The following is a 14,992-nucleotide window of genomic DNA, read 5'->3' on the forward strand; positions in this document are numbered from 1 at the left end:
GAATTTTGGAGAGTTTTATTAAAGGAGGAGATTTATTAAATATGCCAGCCACATATAGCTGACATAGGGCAGTCTGGAAGCCCAAATCATATGTACCCCAAAACATTTCAGGGGCTGTTTATATACCCTTGATCACACATGGGCAGGGGAGAGTATGACATCATGGCACAAGCTTACAACATTTGTTTTGGGGATACACAGAAACGTTGAGACTTTCAAGGTAACACAATCAAAGATGATTACAAATCTTTTAGGGTTCCTTTGCCTAGAGGTATGTTACTCTCAGGATTCCAGGAAGGGGGAGGAACTACAATCAATGTAGGGTTGTAAAGCCAGTAGCCACAGCCACAATCACAGCCACCTGGCCTGTGCAGGCTCGCATTGGATTTGGACAGTTGGTAAAGAAACAATGAAGCCAAAAACTAGTGGGCCATCATCTGTAATCCTAGCTGGCACTCAGTGAGCAAGTAAAAACACACACTGGGCTCCAAAACCCACTCATTCAGCGCTCACAAAGCTACTGACTTATCCGAGTTTCCTAGAATCAAAGGATTCTAGCTCACCAGACTTACTCACCTCTGTTCCCCATCTCCTTCCTTCTCCCTGCACAAACTCTGCACAAACTGGCTTCTCACTCAGCACTCTGCCATCTTGGCTGCTTCTCCTGGCCTCCTCCATGTGGCCTTTCTGTGCTCTCCTCTCTAATGTTAATCTCAAGAACCAAGAGAGAGCAAGCTCCCTGTCTGCACCACTTTATAGTGTAGAAATCAAAACCCTTAATCTAATATACAAATAAGAAATTCTCTGATACAAAGTCACTTATCTGAGGCATCATGGGATTCCTCATGAGAGTGAACCACCCCACATCATGCAATCAGTAAAGGGTGTGGTGAGAAGCTTAGTTGTTTTTTTTTTTGTTTGGTTGGTTTTTTAGCTGGGCCATAATTTTATTTATCAATTTAGAACACCTCTGTACAGCTGTTAAGTCATTTGAATTATGGGGATTTTATAAGAATTTTTAAATTAATTTTAATGGGGTGACATTGATAAATCAGGGTACATATGTTCAGCAAAGACATCTCTACATTATTTTGACATTTGATTATGCTGCATTCCATCACCCAAAGTCCAATTGTCTTCTGTCACTTTCTAACTGGTTTTCTTTGTGCCCCTCCCCTCCTCCAACCCCCTCTCTCTTCTCCCCCCATAACCCCCACACTCTTGTCCATGTCTCTGAGTCTCATTTTTATGTCCCACCTCTGTATGGAATCATACAGTTCTTAGTTTTTTCTGATTTACTTATTACGCTCAGTATAATGTTATTAAGGTCCATCCATGTTGTTGTAAATGATCTGATGTCATCATTTATTATGGCTGAGTAGTATTCCATAGTATATATGTACCAAAGCTTTTTAATCCACTTATCCACTGAGGGACACTTGGGCTGTTTCCAGATCTTCGCTATTGTGAACAATGCTGCCATAAACATAGGGGTGCATTTCTTCTTTTCAAACAGTGCTATGCTGTTCTTGGGGTATATTCCTAAAAGTGGGATAGCTGGGTCAAAAGGCAGTTCTATTTTTAATTTCTTGAGGAATCTCCATACTCTTTTCCACAGTGGCTGCACCAGTCTGCATTCCCATCAGCAGTGCAGGAGGGTTCCCTTTTCTCCACATCCTCGTCAGCACTTATTCTGTGTTGTTTTGTTGATGAGCGCCATTCTAACTGGTGTGAGTTGATATCTCATTATGGTTTTAATTTGCATTTCTCTAATGATTTGTGATGTTGAGCATTTTTTTCATATACCTATTGGCCATCTGTATGTCCTCTTTGTAGAAGTGTCTATTCATTTCTTTTGCTCATTTTTTGATTGGATTGTTTGTCTTCCTGGTATTGAGTTTTACAAGTTCTTTGTAAATTTTGGTTATTAACCCCTTATCAGACGCATTGTCGAATATATTCTCCCATTGTGTAGTTTGTCTTTTTATTCTGTTCTTATTGTCTTTAGCTGTGCAGAACTTTTTAGTTTGATATAGTCCCATTTGTTTATCCTGTCTTTTTTTCACTTGCCCGTGGAGATAAATCGGCAAATATATTGCTGCGAGAGATATAGGAGAGCTTACTGCCTATGTTTTCTAGGAAAAAACTTAGTTTAAAAACTAAGCCTTAGGCTATTATGACCCAGCCTACTTACAGCCTGTCCCCCACACACAGTGCAAACTATATATAAGCGAGCAAACATATATGTCATATTTAAAAACTTATTTGACCAACAAGGGTGGTATGTAAATTCTTTCTCCCATTGAAAGAGAAGAAGTTTCTTGGTTAACCTTTATTTTAGATTTAAAACTAAATGACCCATTGTTCTTGCAAGCCAGAAACGTCTACATTCTTCTCCCTCCCCTCCCCAGAGGAAGGATGGGACAGGAAAGCCTGACAGGAAAGCCTGACCTTTCCTCCTAGAATATCAATATTAATTTTTCAGCTTTTTGGTACCTTACTACACAACCACAATAGCCAGTTATAAGAAATTTTGAGGGTCGAGATTACATTTTAAATAGCCTTTTTTTGGTCATTAAAGGTTAGAATTTATGTGAGGAAAACTATAGGAGTGTCTTAGAAGCATTTAAAGAAACTTATGCCACAGCTTCTTGCCAGCAGTAAAATTACTACCCTGGCCAAGCAGCAATAACATGGTCGCCGCCCTAGCCACATCCTTCTTCATTCTCCGGCAAGGTGGAAATTAGCAATTCAATGACATTTCCAAGGCAACCTAAGAACAACCCCACGTGTAGAAAACCCCTCACTATTACTTAACATACACAAAGAAGTAACTTCCTTCTAGTCCTTCCGAGGAACAAGGGAGGCAGGAAGAGCATCACAGCCTTTTGCAGGTTAATCAGGCAGATGAGGTGGGGGGTTGGGCAGACTGTCAGCTCACAGTCAGCTCCCAGCTCCTCTGTTTCCAAAATCCAGACTGCAAAATACCCTGCTGATTTTTCGGTCCCCAACAGCAAGGTTCCAGTTTTCTGCTTCCTCCATGAGGTTTGGTAAAATAAATGTCACAATTTTCAGTGATTGGGCTGGTTAATGAGATGTTGGCTGTTAAAAGTGTTTAATATAGAGCCAGGAACCTATACTTATTCAAAACAAAACAGGTATTTATTGAGCATCTATTATGTGCCAGGTACCTTAGGTGCTGGGGATACAGCAGTAATCAAAATAGATACAAATCCTTTCTCTTATGGAATTGACAGTCTAGTGGTGAAGGTGATGGACAACAGACCACATAATTACCTAAACTATATAGAATTTTCAATTGTGAAAAGTTCCCTAAAAATAAAGATGAGGTCAGAGGCAAGGATTATGTGGGGAGTAGGGGGTTTGTTTGCAAATTTACAACGGTTGGCAGGGGAATGGCTTATGAGAAGGTGACATCGACTCAAAGACCAGATGGTGGGGAAATCCATGCAAAGGTCCTGAGGTGGCAGTCTGCCTGGGTTGTTGGAAAAGTTAAAAAGGCCACAATAGCTGGAGCTGAGCCAAAAAAACAGGCAGGCGATAAAGGCAAAGAGAAAAGTGGAGGGAGGTACAAGACAGATCCTTGAAGAGCTTGATATGAGCTCCCTGGACTGTGTAACGGATTTGTAGCACCTACTTTTGGCCTGCAGGACCAAAGGAGGCGGTGCGCGCCGCGCTTCTGACCACACGCACTCGGGAGGGGTCCCGGCGGTTTCCAACGGGTCCCGGTTCCTCGCCCGCTCCTGGGCGTCGAGCGGGACCCAGGGTCAGCCTTTCCCAAGTCAGCCACGCCTCTCGCATAGGTGCCCTGGCCTCCGCCTCCAGGTCTCTCGTCGCTCCACACGAACTCCGACACGCACAGACCCAGCTCCCAGTTGGGACCCTAACTTCGACGCCCCCTGCCTTCCAGGCGCGCGCGGGAGCCCGTGCCCAACCCCAGTCAAGTGCTGAAACCCCGCCCAAATGCCGCTTTGCGGCGCCGAGGCTTCTGGGAATTGTAGTTCAGAGTCACCGACAAATGCACTTCCGGGTTCGGCCAGAAGCGCAGCCATTGTCCCCGGTTCGAACGCTTGGAATCCCCGTGCACTTCGGCATTTCGGAGGTTAACCCGAACGGCCTTGCGAATGCCGAGTGGGGGAGGAGATCGAACCAGAGTAACCCGAGTCTGTCGTGTGCAGAACCTGGGCTGGGGTTGCTCCCCCGAGCTCGTCCGGGCACTGAGGCTGGGGCAGGCCGGGCCTGGGCGGCGCGCCCGCAGACGCCCAGGTTGGTGAGGGGCGGGGCAGCGCTAGGTGTCCCCGCCGAGCTCGCGCAGGTTACGGGCAGGAAGCTGGGATGGGGGTGTGGGTGGGTGATGTGGGACCTGCGCGGAGCCGTTTCAGCTTCAGGTCACGGAAGTTAGAGGGACAGGTGCAGCTGCAGATTTCGGGACGTGCTCTGCGCGCTTGAGCGGGTGCTGGGTCAGGGGCTGCTCTTGCCTAGATTCTGAGAGAAGACAGCCGTGAGCACGGGTGTTCGGTGGGGGGGAGCCTGAGAACCCCTCCTCCCCTTCATCTAAGGTTGAGCCTGTTTAATGGCGGACCTGAGGAGCAGTACGTTGCTGAAGTACTTATTTGCAGATTCTGGTTCCTGGAGAAGAGCTGTGTCATTGTCTTTATACCCTTGAGCAGGTGTTTGAGTAGAAGGGTGGGAGGTGAGATTCTGGGCAGTCGGTTCTGGGACCCTGGAACAGACACTGCTCTTCTCGCAGGCTGGGGGCACCCTGGGTGGTGGAGAGACCAGGTGGGAGTTGCAGATTCTTGCCCCTGGAGAGGCAGTGTTGCTTCAGTGAACCCTCAGCGGTAATGGCTGATGGACCTCAGGTCGCAGGAGGGGCAGCGGCCTAGGGGCAGGTTCTAGGCAGAGCGCCCCCTGCACATGCTGGGGGTGGGGGTCTGAACGGGAAATAGGAATTTGGGCTAGTAACATTAGGGGCAGTGTAGGATCGTGCAGGGCCCCAGGGCGTTTAGGTTTGATGGAGATGCTGGGTTGGAGGTACAGAATCAGAGCCCTGAAAGGACAGAGCTGCCTCAGCTGCCATCAGATGGTCAGCTGTCTGGGGAGGAAGCAAGACGCTGCCAGCATGATTATGAAGTAGGTGTTCCCAGAAACTCTGCTCAGGGGCTAGTTTGCTTGCAGGCATGAGGAAGCCCAGGATGGTAGAAGAACAGGGGCTGTGTTGCAGATTTGGACCTGGAAGAGGTTGTATTCAGCATGGCATTTAGGTGTTCACATTTAATTGAGAGGAACTGGAAGATCCCACTTCCCATGGGAGCTGGTCTGTCATGGGCTTGGCAACCTCCAGGCAACTCCAGGTGTCCTTGGGTTGCTTCTGGATCCCTGTGTGTAAACAGCTGTTTGGCTGTTCTGATGGTTTGGTGGCAAGCAGACAGTGTACACAGGTGACCCCAGGACCCTCACGGAGACTTGTACGTGCCTTTTGTGTCTCGGGTAGGTTGAGACACAAATGGGAACTCCAGGTTCTCACCTGAAAAATAGGGACTACACAAGACCTGTAGGCTGACAGAGGGCGTAGGTCCTGGATGCAGGTTCTGGGCATGAACCTGCTTTGTGTATGCCACCTGGGGAGTGGCCTCTGTGCAGTGGTCCCTGCAAAGAGAGCCAGGATAGGCCCCTGGGAGTAGAGCCCTGGGGACCCGAGTCTGGAGCTGTAGGTTCTGGTCTTGGGGCTGCTCTAGCTCACTCTGCACGTGCGCAGACGTTTGGGCAGAATGGGGAAGCGTGGGCAGTCCTAGAGCCCAGGTACTGCCTGAGGATGCTCATGTGGGTGGAGGGAACTGCTGCAGATTCTGGGCTGGAGAGGGGTTGGCTGTATCAGGTCTCTGCACATGCACAGCTGTTTGGGTGAGAAACAAGAAGCTGGAGATGGGCATTAGATACAGGTGCTGGGATCTTTGAGCAGATGGTACCTAAAATCACAGCCTGAAGAGGCCCAGGTTGGTAAGAAGACAGGATCTTTCTGAGCTGAAGGTGCCTAGGAATATGTTTAGGCAGGAATCTAGGCAGGTGCGGCTCAAGTAGGGGCCGGTGGAGGAAACTGAGTGCAGGTTTAGGGTACGGCTGCATGGTGACCTCCATTATACTGTGCGTGAGAATCCAGTGGGGGTGCGGGGGTGAGATACATAGGGTGGGATTTGCCAGCCAGAAACATCTATTTGGTACAAAGACAACTGAAGTATACATTCTGGGCCAGGGAGGGGCGGCATGTGTGGGGTCTGTCAGGAGGCTACCAGAGCCATGCTGGCTCTGTTGCCATTTCAGGCCTGAGCTTATCCAGGTTGGTGGAAGGACTAGGTCAGAGCTGCAGATTCAAGGCCTAGGAAGGTTTTGGGGTGGGAATCTGGACTAGTGCTGTTCTGGTAGGGGCTGGCCGACCCCAGGATGGTGGAGGGACCAGGTCTGGGGTGCAGTGGAGCTCTATGCATGTGCTTGGCTGTTTGAGCTGGGAAGCAGTCGGTGACAGGTTGCTGGAGGTGACAGGTCCCTTGTTAATGGGAGGGTTGGACCCTTGTCACAAGCTTCCTGCATTTAGTTCATGAGTGTGGTTCAGAGCCATTGATCCCAGAGCCCTGCTGCTTGCCCTAGGAAGAGCTGCGGGTCTGGGGCTGCAGGTTTCATGTTGGGAAGGAAGGGGTGCACACTAGGGAGTCCTCATAGTGCTAGGTGTTTGTGGGAATCCCAGGGCCCAGGGTGTAGGGAGAGACTGATTTGTGCTGCAGGTGGTGGTGGGTGAAGGCTGCATTTGGGCATGGGTGGGCCTACTGGTACGTGGTCCAGAGGCCTGCGATAGAGGAGAGACCTTTAGAGTATGCTTCCCATGGGGATGCATCCTGGAAGCAGAGACTAATCCAGGGAGGGGGGTGCCAACGTGGATCTACAGGAGGATGCGAGAGGGTGCTTTACTTAGGGCTTCTCTTGCAGCTCAGGACCTCAAGCCCTTGCCCGCAGGGAAGATAGCATGGAGAATCGGGATGAGAAGCCCCCAGTGCCCCTCAAGGCCTGTGTGCAGGTGAGTGAGCAACCCTCCCCCCAGGGGTCCCAGAGCTTGCTTCCACACAGACCCCACAGCCCGACCCTTTGGGTTTGGCCTGCCCTGCCCTCTACAATGTTTGGGGGGTTTTTGGTCCCTACTGGCCTGTAGGCTCTAACACTTACACACTGTATTTAATGAGGCTTCCTGCATTTCTTCACGCTTTTAACCCAAATAAATCTTTCTGGGAGGAATTTGGCATCCTGTATCAAAAGCCCTTAGAATGTGGATTGGCCTTCGGCCAGCAGCTCACAGCCTTGCTGGTGAGTGAGCATTCAGAAAGAATGTTTGAGACTATGCACTGTAAGATGAGAGTTCAATGAGTTATGGTAAGACCATGAAATGGAATACGCTGTAGTTACTGATATGATACCGTCTATTTACCAGTACAAAAAGATATTAATAGTTTATATTTTGTCAATAACATTTCAAAATGATCACCTTTTAAAAAAGGGATGTAGTTTGTGTGAATAAGAAATATGTTAGGCCCTGACCAGTTGGTTCAGTGGTAGAGCATTGGCCTGGTGTGTGGATGTCCCCCGTTCAATTCCCAGTCAGGGCACACAGGAGAATTGACCGTCTGCTTCTCCATCCTTCGCCCTCTCCCTTCTCTCTATCACTCTCTTCCCCTCCCACAGCCATGGCTCTGTTGAAGCATGTTGGCTTGGGCACTAAGGATGGCTCCATGGCCTTGTCTCAGGCACTAAAACAGTTCAATTGCCAAGCAATGGAGCAGTGCCCCAGATGGGCAGAGCATCACCCCCTAGTGGGCTTGCCAGGTAGATCCTGATTGGGCGCATGTGGAAGTCTGTCTCTCTCCTCCTGGCTTCTCACTCAAGAAAAATTAAAAAAAAAAAAAAAAGAAAGAAATATGTTAAACGACTAAATAATATCAGTTAACAAAGATTACCTGTATGTTACATCCAGGAGACTGTCTTTTCATTTATTTATCTACATGTTTATACTTCTGTACATTGCATTTTAAGGTTAAGAAATTAACAATTTAACATATTTTTATATAGCAGATATTCTTTGAAAATGTTTAATTACTTAAAAATGTTAAATTAGGCCTGACCTGTGGTGGCGCAGTGGTTAAAGTGTTGATATGGAACACTGAAGTTGCTGGTTCAAATCCCTGGGCTTGCTCGGTCAAGGCACATACAGGAAGCAACTGTTTCTCCCTCCTCTTTCTCTCTCTTTCTCACTCTCACCCCTCTTTCTCCAAAAGTAAATAAATAAAAAATTTAAAACAAAAGTTAAATTAGGATTTCGGCTTTGCCATCCTGAACATGGCAGTTCTGCAGCCGCCAGGCAGGCGGAGCTAGGCAGGAGTCTGCAGTGCAGGGAGGGCGCCAGTGTGAGTGTCACACCCTGGTCAGAGCGAGGGGGGTGTCTCTGTGGGGGCAGCAGTGACCAAGTGGGATGAGGAAGATGGCATTGGGAGGCAGAGCCCAAGTGGGGTGAGGTCAGTGTCCATAAGGGAGAGGGGATCTGATTTGGGGTGATGGAGTCAAAGCAGGTGAGAAGGGCTTGCACAGAGGGGATGCCTTCTTGTGGGACCCCATTTGCAGTGAGGGTGTCCAGTGTGGGGAATCGGAGCTGGAGCAGGTTGAGGGCATCTGTGCATGAGGGTAGCCGAGCGTGGAATATCAGAGCCTAAGCTCAATGTCAAAAGCATCCGCACAGAATCCGAGTCCATGGGGCATGAGAGTGAGTCCATGAGAAAAGACCACTCGGCCTGCAGAGTCAGAGCCCTCATGGAGGGCCCCTTGGCAGAGGGTGGCTTCCTGTAGGGCTTCAGAGCCCCGGTGGGCCAAGGAGCATCTAGCCAGGGCTCTGACCATCAGATATGAAAAGAAAGAACACTGGAATGGACTGTGGTGTTTAGTGGGCATTGGAGGTATTGATGTGGCTCACTGCTTTCAGTATGTCAGTGTAGAAACATGTAGAGGTGGTCTGGCCGGTGGCCCAGTGGACAGAGCATCATCCTGGGACGCTGAAGTCCCAGATTCGAAACCCCAAGGTCACCAGCTTGAATATGGACTCATCTGACTTGAGCATAGGCTCACCAGTTTGAGTGGGGGGGTCACCAGCTTGAGCGTAGGATCATAGACATGACCCCATGGTCGCTGGCTCGAGCAAGGTGCCACTGGCTCAGCTGGAGCCTCCTGATCAAGGCACATATGAGAAGCAATCAATGAACAACTAAAGTGTTATGACTACGAGTTGATGCTTCTCATTTTTTTCCCTTCCTATCTGTCTGTGTCTGTCCATCCTATTCTCTCTAAAAAAGGGTGGGGGGGAAGAAAGGAGAAGAGGTGTGTGCTCTGTGTGTGTACTCTAGGTGCCCAGAGTTCCAACTTCTAAATGTGCACCATGGGTTATGGGTTTACTGTTAATGAGCATTTAGTGTTCATTTTTTTTTGCAATTGTGAATAACACTACTGTAAATGTTTTTGTATATGCTTCTTGTACACATGCACAAGAGATTTCAAGGAAGTTATGGAAATATAAATTTACATTCAGATCTTTATCTAAACTACATGTAATACACATTTTGATGTGACGATTGGCATTCTCCTATCAGCTAGTGACTTAATGTGTTTTGTGGGAATCTTAATGGCCATTCTACATCATACAACTAAATTAGCAATCTGGTCGTTATAATTTTTTATTTTTCTACATATTCATTGATTGCCTGTAATGTAGGAGGTCCAGACCCAGAAAATTGATCTGGTGTTGTGGGATCCTAAAGAAACCACACAGAGAACCAGATGGATCAGACCTAGCCTTTATTACTTACATACAAGGGCAGCACCCAAGGCAGCAGGTCGGTGAAAGTTCTGCACCCCACTTAGGGGTGCTGCGGTTTTTATAGATAAGCCCTGGGCAATTGCTTAAGTGAAACTCTGTCTACAAGCAAGCGAGCATATGAGCAGGCCAGCAGGGTGTAGGAGGGTGGCATGTGTGCTGTTCTGTGCTGTTTCTCCTTGATAATATCTGGTGACTCCATTCCTTTGTCCGTAGTAAAACCTCTGCTGCAGTTTTATTATTCTCTCTTTCATAGCTCGTAGCCAAGATCCATGAGCATGGCGCCAGGAACTGTGGAGGGTGAAGGACCATGTCCAGCATCGCCCCTGCAGTGTCTAACCAGTATTAGGCCCTACATGAGGCACTGGGGAGAAAGATGACTTAGTTCTCATGGACAGAATGGTGCTTCTTATATATTCCAAGTTTGCATAGGAAAAGCAAAAATATCTTTTCTCTTGTGTTGGTTACCTATGGTTGCATACCCTGAACTTAGCAGCTTAAAACAGTTGTTATCTCACATTTTTTGAGGGTCAAGACTCTGAGAGCAGCTTCTCTGGATGTTTCTGGTGCTCACGGTCTCCAGTGAAGGTACAGTGTTGTTGGCGGGGAGAGAGATTGATTAAATGTACCTAGCCAAGATGGAGCTCTGGAGTCTCTTATTGTCTGATCTTGGAAGTGACACACCACCACTTCCTCTGCACTCTGTTGGTCACACAGACCCACTCTGGTACCATGTGGGCAAGGACTATATAAGGATGTGACACAGCCAGGAGAGGGGATCATTGGGGGCCATCTTGGAAGCTGGCTACCATTCTTTTCAAATCTGACTGTCCTCTAGTTAATTTTATTCATCATAGAAGATGCACGGGTACTTTGTTTGGACCTGACAGATGTTAGAGCCCCGGCAGGGAGAGAGACCAAGGGAGCCCAAGTCTTGGCTTTGAATGAGGGACGTGAGAGTCCAGTGAGCTGGCCCAGGAAGAAACCGTGTTGGGATGTTGCCTGAGAGATTTCAGTGATTTACACACCAGGAAGTAGCTGGTCTGGGGAAGGCTCTGAGGCGACGGGCCCTGCCCACCTTCAGTGGCTGAGACATTCAGCGAGGGGTAGGTCCTTGGTGACTTAGTGACTCCATGGTGGAGGGTTTGTTCTGTATATGTGAGTTAAGTGAGAATTATTCATGAAGTGGTGGGGGACAGGAGAGATGATGGTGAGTGTGAAAACCAGTGAGACACAGAGAGCGCAGTTACCTTTTGCCTGTACCTCCTCTCTGTGTGGAAGTCTGATTCCTGTTTCCCTTCTATAGAGTGCAAAGGAAGAAGGAGACTATTCCTTCATTGCGTAGAGAGGTGACTGTTGGACAAAAGGGAACATTCAACATGGCGATGGCCAGGATGGGCAGAGCATCGCCCCCTGGTGGGCAGAGCGTCGCCCCTGGTGGGCGTGCGGGGTGGATCCCGGTCGGGCGCATGCGGGAGTCTGTCTGACTGTCTCTCCCTGTTTCCAGCTTCAGAAAAATGAAAAAAAAAATATGTTCCAGAAGAACAGCTGCTAAGTAAAAATAAGCCAGATTCAGAAAGAAGATACTGCGTGGTCTTTCTGATATGTGGAATCTAAAACACTCAAACTTTGGAAACAGAGGGTAGAGTGGTAGCCGCCAGGGCTGGAAGGTGCGGGATGCAGGGAAACGTTGGTCACAGGATGTGGGATGAGGAAGCCCTGAGGCCAAATGTACAACATGATGACTAAACCTAACTATACTCAAGTGTTCTCACCATACAAAGTAATCATAAGTGTGAGAAGATGGATGTGTTAGTTAGCTTGGTTGTGGTACTCATTCTACAACGTGTATCTGTATTCAAAACATCATGTTGTACACCTTAAATGTATACAATTTTTATTTGTCAAGTGTACCTCCAAAGTTGTGAAATAAAATAGTGAAAAGCAAGTGGCCCAGAGCACTGAGAAGTGGGAGCAAAGGCTTTTGATTCTATTCATGTATCTCAACCCTGCACATATCTCTAGTCCTGTCAAATTTGGATAACTCAATACTAGGAGAATACAAAGTTGGAAAATATATAGTTCTTTACAGTATGGATTTCATGACCCAGGGAAGCGGTATACAGAGATGGAAGTAATATGAGGAGAATGATTTTAATGGATTAGTAAGGGTCCAATAAAAACAGCTAAGAAATCTTAAGGAAAGAAGAAACAAGATTCTAGCTGGGAAGAGGTGGCCTTTGGTCTTAGGCTTGAATGATCAGACTCTGAGCTGAGGAGCAGTGGAAAGGGGAGGAGTTAGATCAGGCAATTGTGTGGGCCATCCCTGGTGAACTCCAGGGACTCAAATGAGTTTAATAAACTTTATTACCATTAATTTCTGTGTTCATGAAATAGACATCAGCCCTTTAAAAAAAATTAGACAGTTGTGTGAGATATTCTGTGTGGAAGTACTCTGTGTATACTGTCAAACGTAGTAGGCAAATGATAGCTTGTGGGAGTTAAGCTATAAATAAGATGAATATGGGAGACAGTCCGAAAATAGTAACCCTAAGTGGCCAGAAAGAGTGTAGATATGTATGTGTTCACACACTTGTGTCAAGATGGTTTTTGAGTCTTTAGTGTGAGGAAGTTGGGAGTAGGTTCTGGAGAATGATGCCTTGAATTTTCTGAGAAGAAAGGGCTCCCAAAGAGGTTTCTTGTAGCCAGAGAGCGACTTGTGCTCGGCAATGATTTGGTGACTTTGGAAACCACGGGGACAAATGTGTAGCACATTCCAGGTTCCTTTACTCAGTGGTCGTTTTACTGTCAACACACGTTTGTGAAGTGCCTACTGTGTGTCATTACTGACTTAAACCCAGAGAAGCCATGATGCTCCCTGGTTGCAAGTTTGATGGGGCCCTTAGAGTTTAGGAGATGTTCACCTGAGAGGGCAGAAAGACATGGGCGGGCCCTACACTGGCATCCTTTTTCTTGAGGGTTTTTGTCTCTCTTCTGAGGGCAAGAATCTTAGGGAGGGTTTCAGCAGAATATTCATCTGCTTTCCAGGTGTATTTTTAACATGCTGGTGCATCGAAATGAGCATGTAGGGGAGTTTGGAATTATTCTCTGGCCAGCTTCAGTGCTTTACTTTTATCTTGGTCTATCTGGCTCTGCTTGGGTTTTTGTTATTTGTTCCCCTGACTTCATCCCCCGGGTTTGGCTGGCACAGGAAGGCATTAACAGGGTCTCTGTCCTCTGTCTCCTTGGACAGAGAGGAGAGGTGTAAACCTCTCAGGTGCCCTTGGTTAGAGCAGATAAGGTCTTGAGATCCACTAGCTGCCTGTAAATTGGTCAGATTGTATGGCCTTGTTTAATTGTCATGTCTGTTTCCCAGTTCCACTTGCTTCTTACTGTCCTGCCTCCATCCCACAAGACCACCCACTACTTCATATACCAGCTGCAAGCCCACATTGTTATCTGTGCTTTTCCGACCGACTGGCTACAAACCACAGTTTCCCCTGGCCCCTCCGTGGGTTTAATTTGTTAGAGCAGCTCACAGAAATCAGGAAAACCCGTTTACTGACTAGATTACCAGTTTATTACAAGGGATATTAAAGGATATGAGTCAGCACCCAGATGAAGAGATACAGGGGACCAGGTCCTGAGGAAAGCAGGCGTGCAGCCAGGTGGCTCGTGAAAGCATGCTCGTTCCCCAGTGTGGACACTGGCCGAGGAAAGGGGCTGGGGAGTGCTCTTGTGGGTTTTTATGGAGGTTTCATTACACAGTCATGACTGATGCAGCTGCAAGCCCTTCCCCTCTCCCCGGAAATTGGTGTGGGACGAAAGTTCTCTAAAAATATTGTTGGCTTCTGTGAGCAACCAACCCCCACTCTTGGATGGGGTCCCAAAGTCACCTCATTAACTTATCAAGAGAGGAGATTCTAAGGACCTGTGAGCCAAAAACTGGATGAGGACAAGATATGTCTGAGACATGTATTTTGGTTATCTGAATGACCAAAATATATGTATATATGAAATATAAATACAATATAAGAAATGTAAATACAAGGCTGGGCAAAAGTAGGTTTACAATTTTGAGTACACAGCACAGTATTCTTTATTATCATGTTACGTATTTGTGTTACAACTGTAAACCTACTTTTGCCTATCCATCTATATTTATAAGAAATGTGCACGCACGCACACACACACACACTCAGGAATTATCTTGTTTTAAAGTGATTTCTCAAGAAAAATGCATTTTTGCTGGTTTCTGATGAATTAAGGAAAATAATAATTATTTTTAAAAAATGGTACAGCGTTCGGTTCCTGAGATTAGCAATAGAGGACAGAGCAGAAAAAGAGAGCAGAGAGAAGCCATGTGGAGGAGACCAGGAGAAGCAGCCAAGATGGTGGAGTGCTCAGTGAGAAGCCAGTTTGTGCAGAGTTTGTGCAGGGAGAAGGAAAGAGATGGGGAACAGGGGTGAATAAATCTGGTTTCCAAGTCTCAGCACCACCACTGACCGCCTATACAACCTTGGGCAAGTCACATCTGCAAGCCTCAATTCTTTACCTGTGAAGCTAAGAGAGGACTTCCTTCCAAGATGCAGCGAAGATGAATGATGGAGCTATATGTGCATGCGCCTAACACCGCACCTGACAAATAAGTGACTCCCCAGCTTTTAAAAACTAACAGCAGGAGAGACAAGATGGTGATGGAGTAGGCAGACGTACCAACTTCTACCTCCCAGAACCAAAGTGGATAACAACCTAATTTTAAGAACCATCATCTGGAAAAACCAACTTTGGACTAAACTAAGAGGACTCTTCAACCAAGGAACTCTGAAGAAGCCACACTGAGACTGGTTGGAAAAACAGAAACGCAGAGAGGACTGCCCAGCTCCCCGGAGCGAACGGCAGCTGGGAGAGACTCACGTGGTGGGAAGTGAGTTTAGCAGAGAGGGGAGTGTCCTGAGTCCCAGGAACAAAGCCCCAGCCTGCAGCCCCAGAGCCTAGAAGAGGTGTATGGACAATATTTAGTTGGAAACAAGTCAGGATACTGTTTGTGAGAAAGACACTGATTTCTCA

The 14,992-nt window shown here is 47.3% G+C and overlaps 1 protein-coding gene across 1 annotated transcript in view; it reads left to right on the forward strand.

Moving 5' to 3' along the window:
* The first annotated feature begins 3,937 nt into the window (after positions 1 to 3,937).
* The window catches only part of ZNF180 (zinc finger protein 180), a 30,363-nt gene continuing 19,308 nt past the window's right edge, over positions 3,938 to 14,992 (forward strand). The window contains exons 1-2 of the mRNA XM_066271857.1: positions 3,938 to 4,287; positions 7,003 to 7,090. Coding sequence (XP_066127954.1) covers positions 4,040 to 4,287; positions 7,003 to 7,090 — 336 coding nt within the window. The 5' untranslated portion in view covers positions 3,938 to 4,039. The remainder of the gene's footprint in view (positions 4,288 to 7,002; positions 7,091 to 14,992) is intronic.

The sequence above is a fragment of the Saccopteryx bilineata genome, chromosome 3 (genome assembly GCF_036850765.1).
Source record: "Saccopteryx bilineata isolate mSacBil1 chromosome 3, mSacBil1_pri_phased_curated, whole genome shotgun sequence".
NCBI classification, from domain to species: domain Eukaryota; kingdom Metazoa; phylum Chordata; class Mammalia; order Chiroptera; family Emballonuridae; genus Saccopteryx; species Saccopteryx bilineata.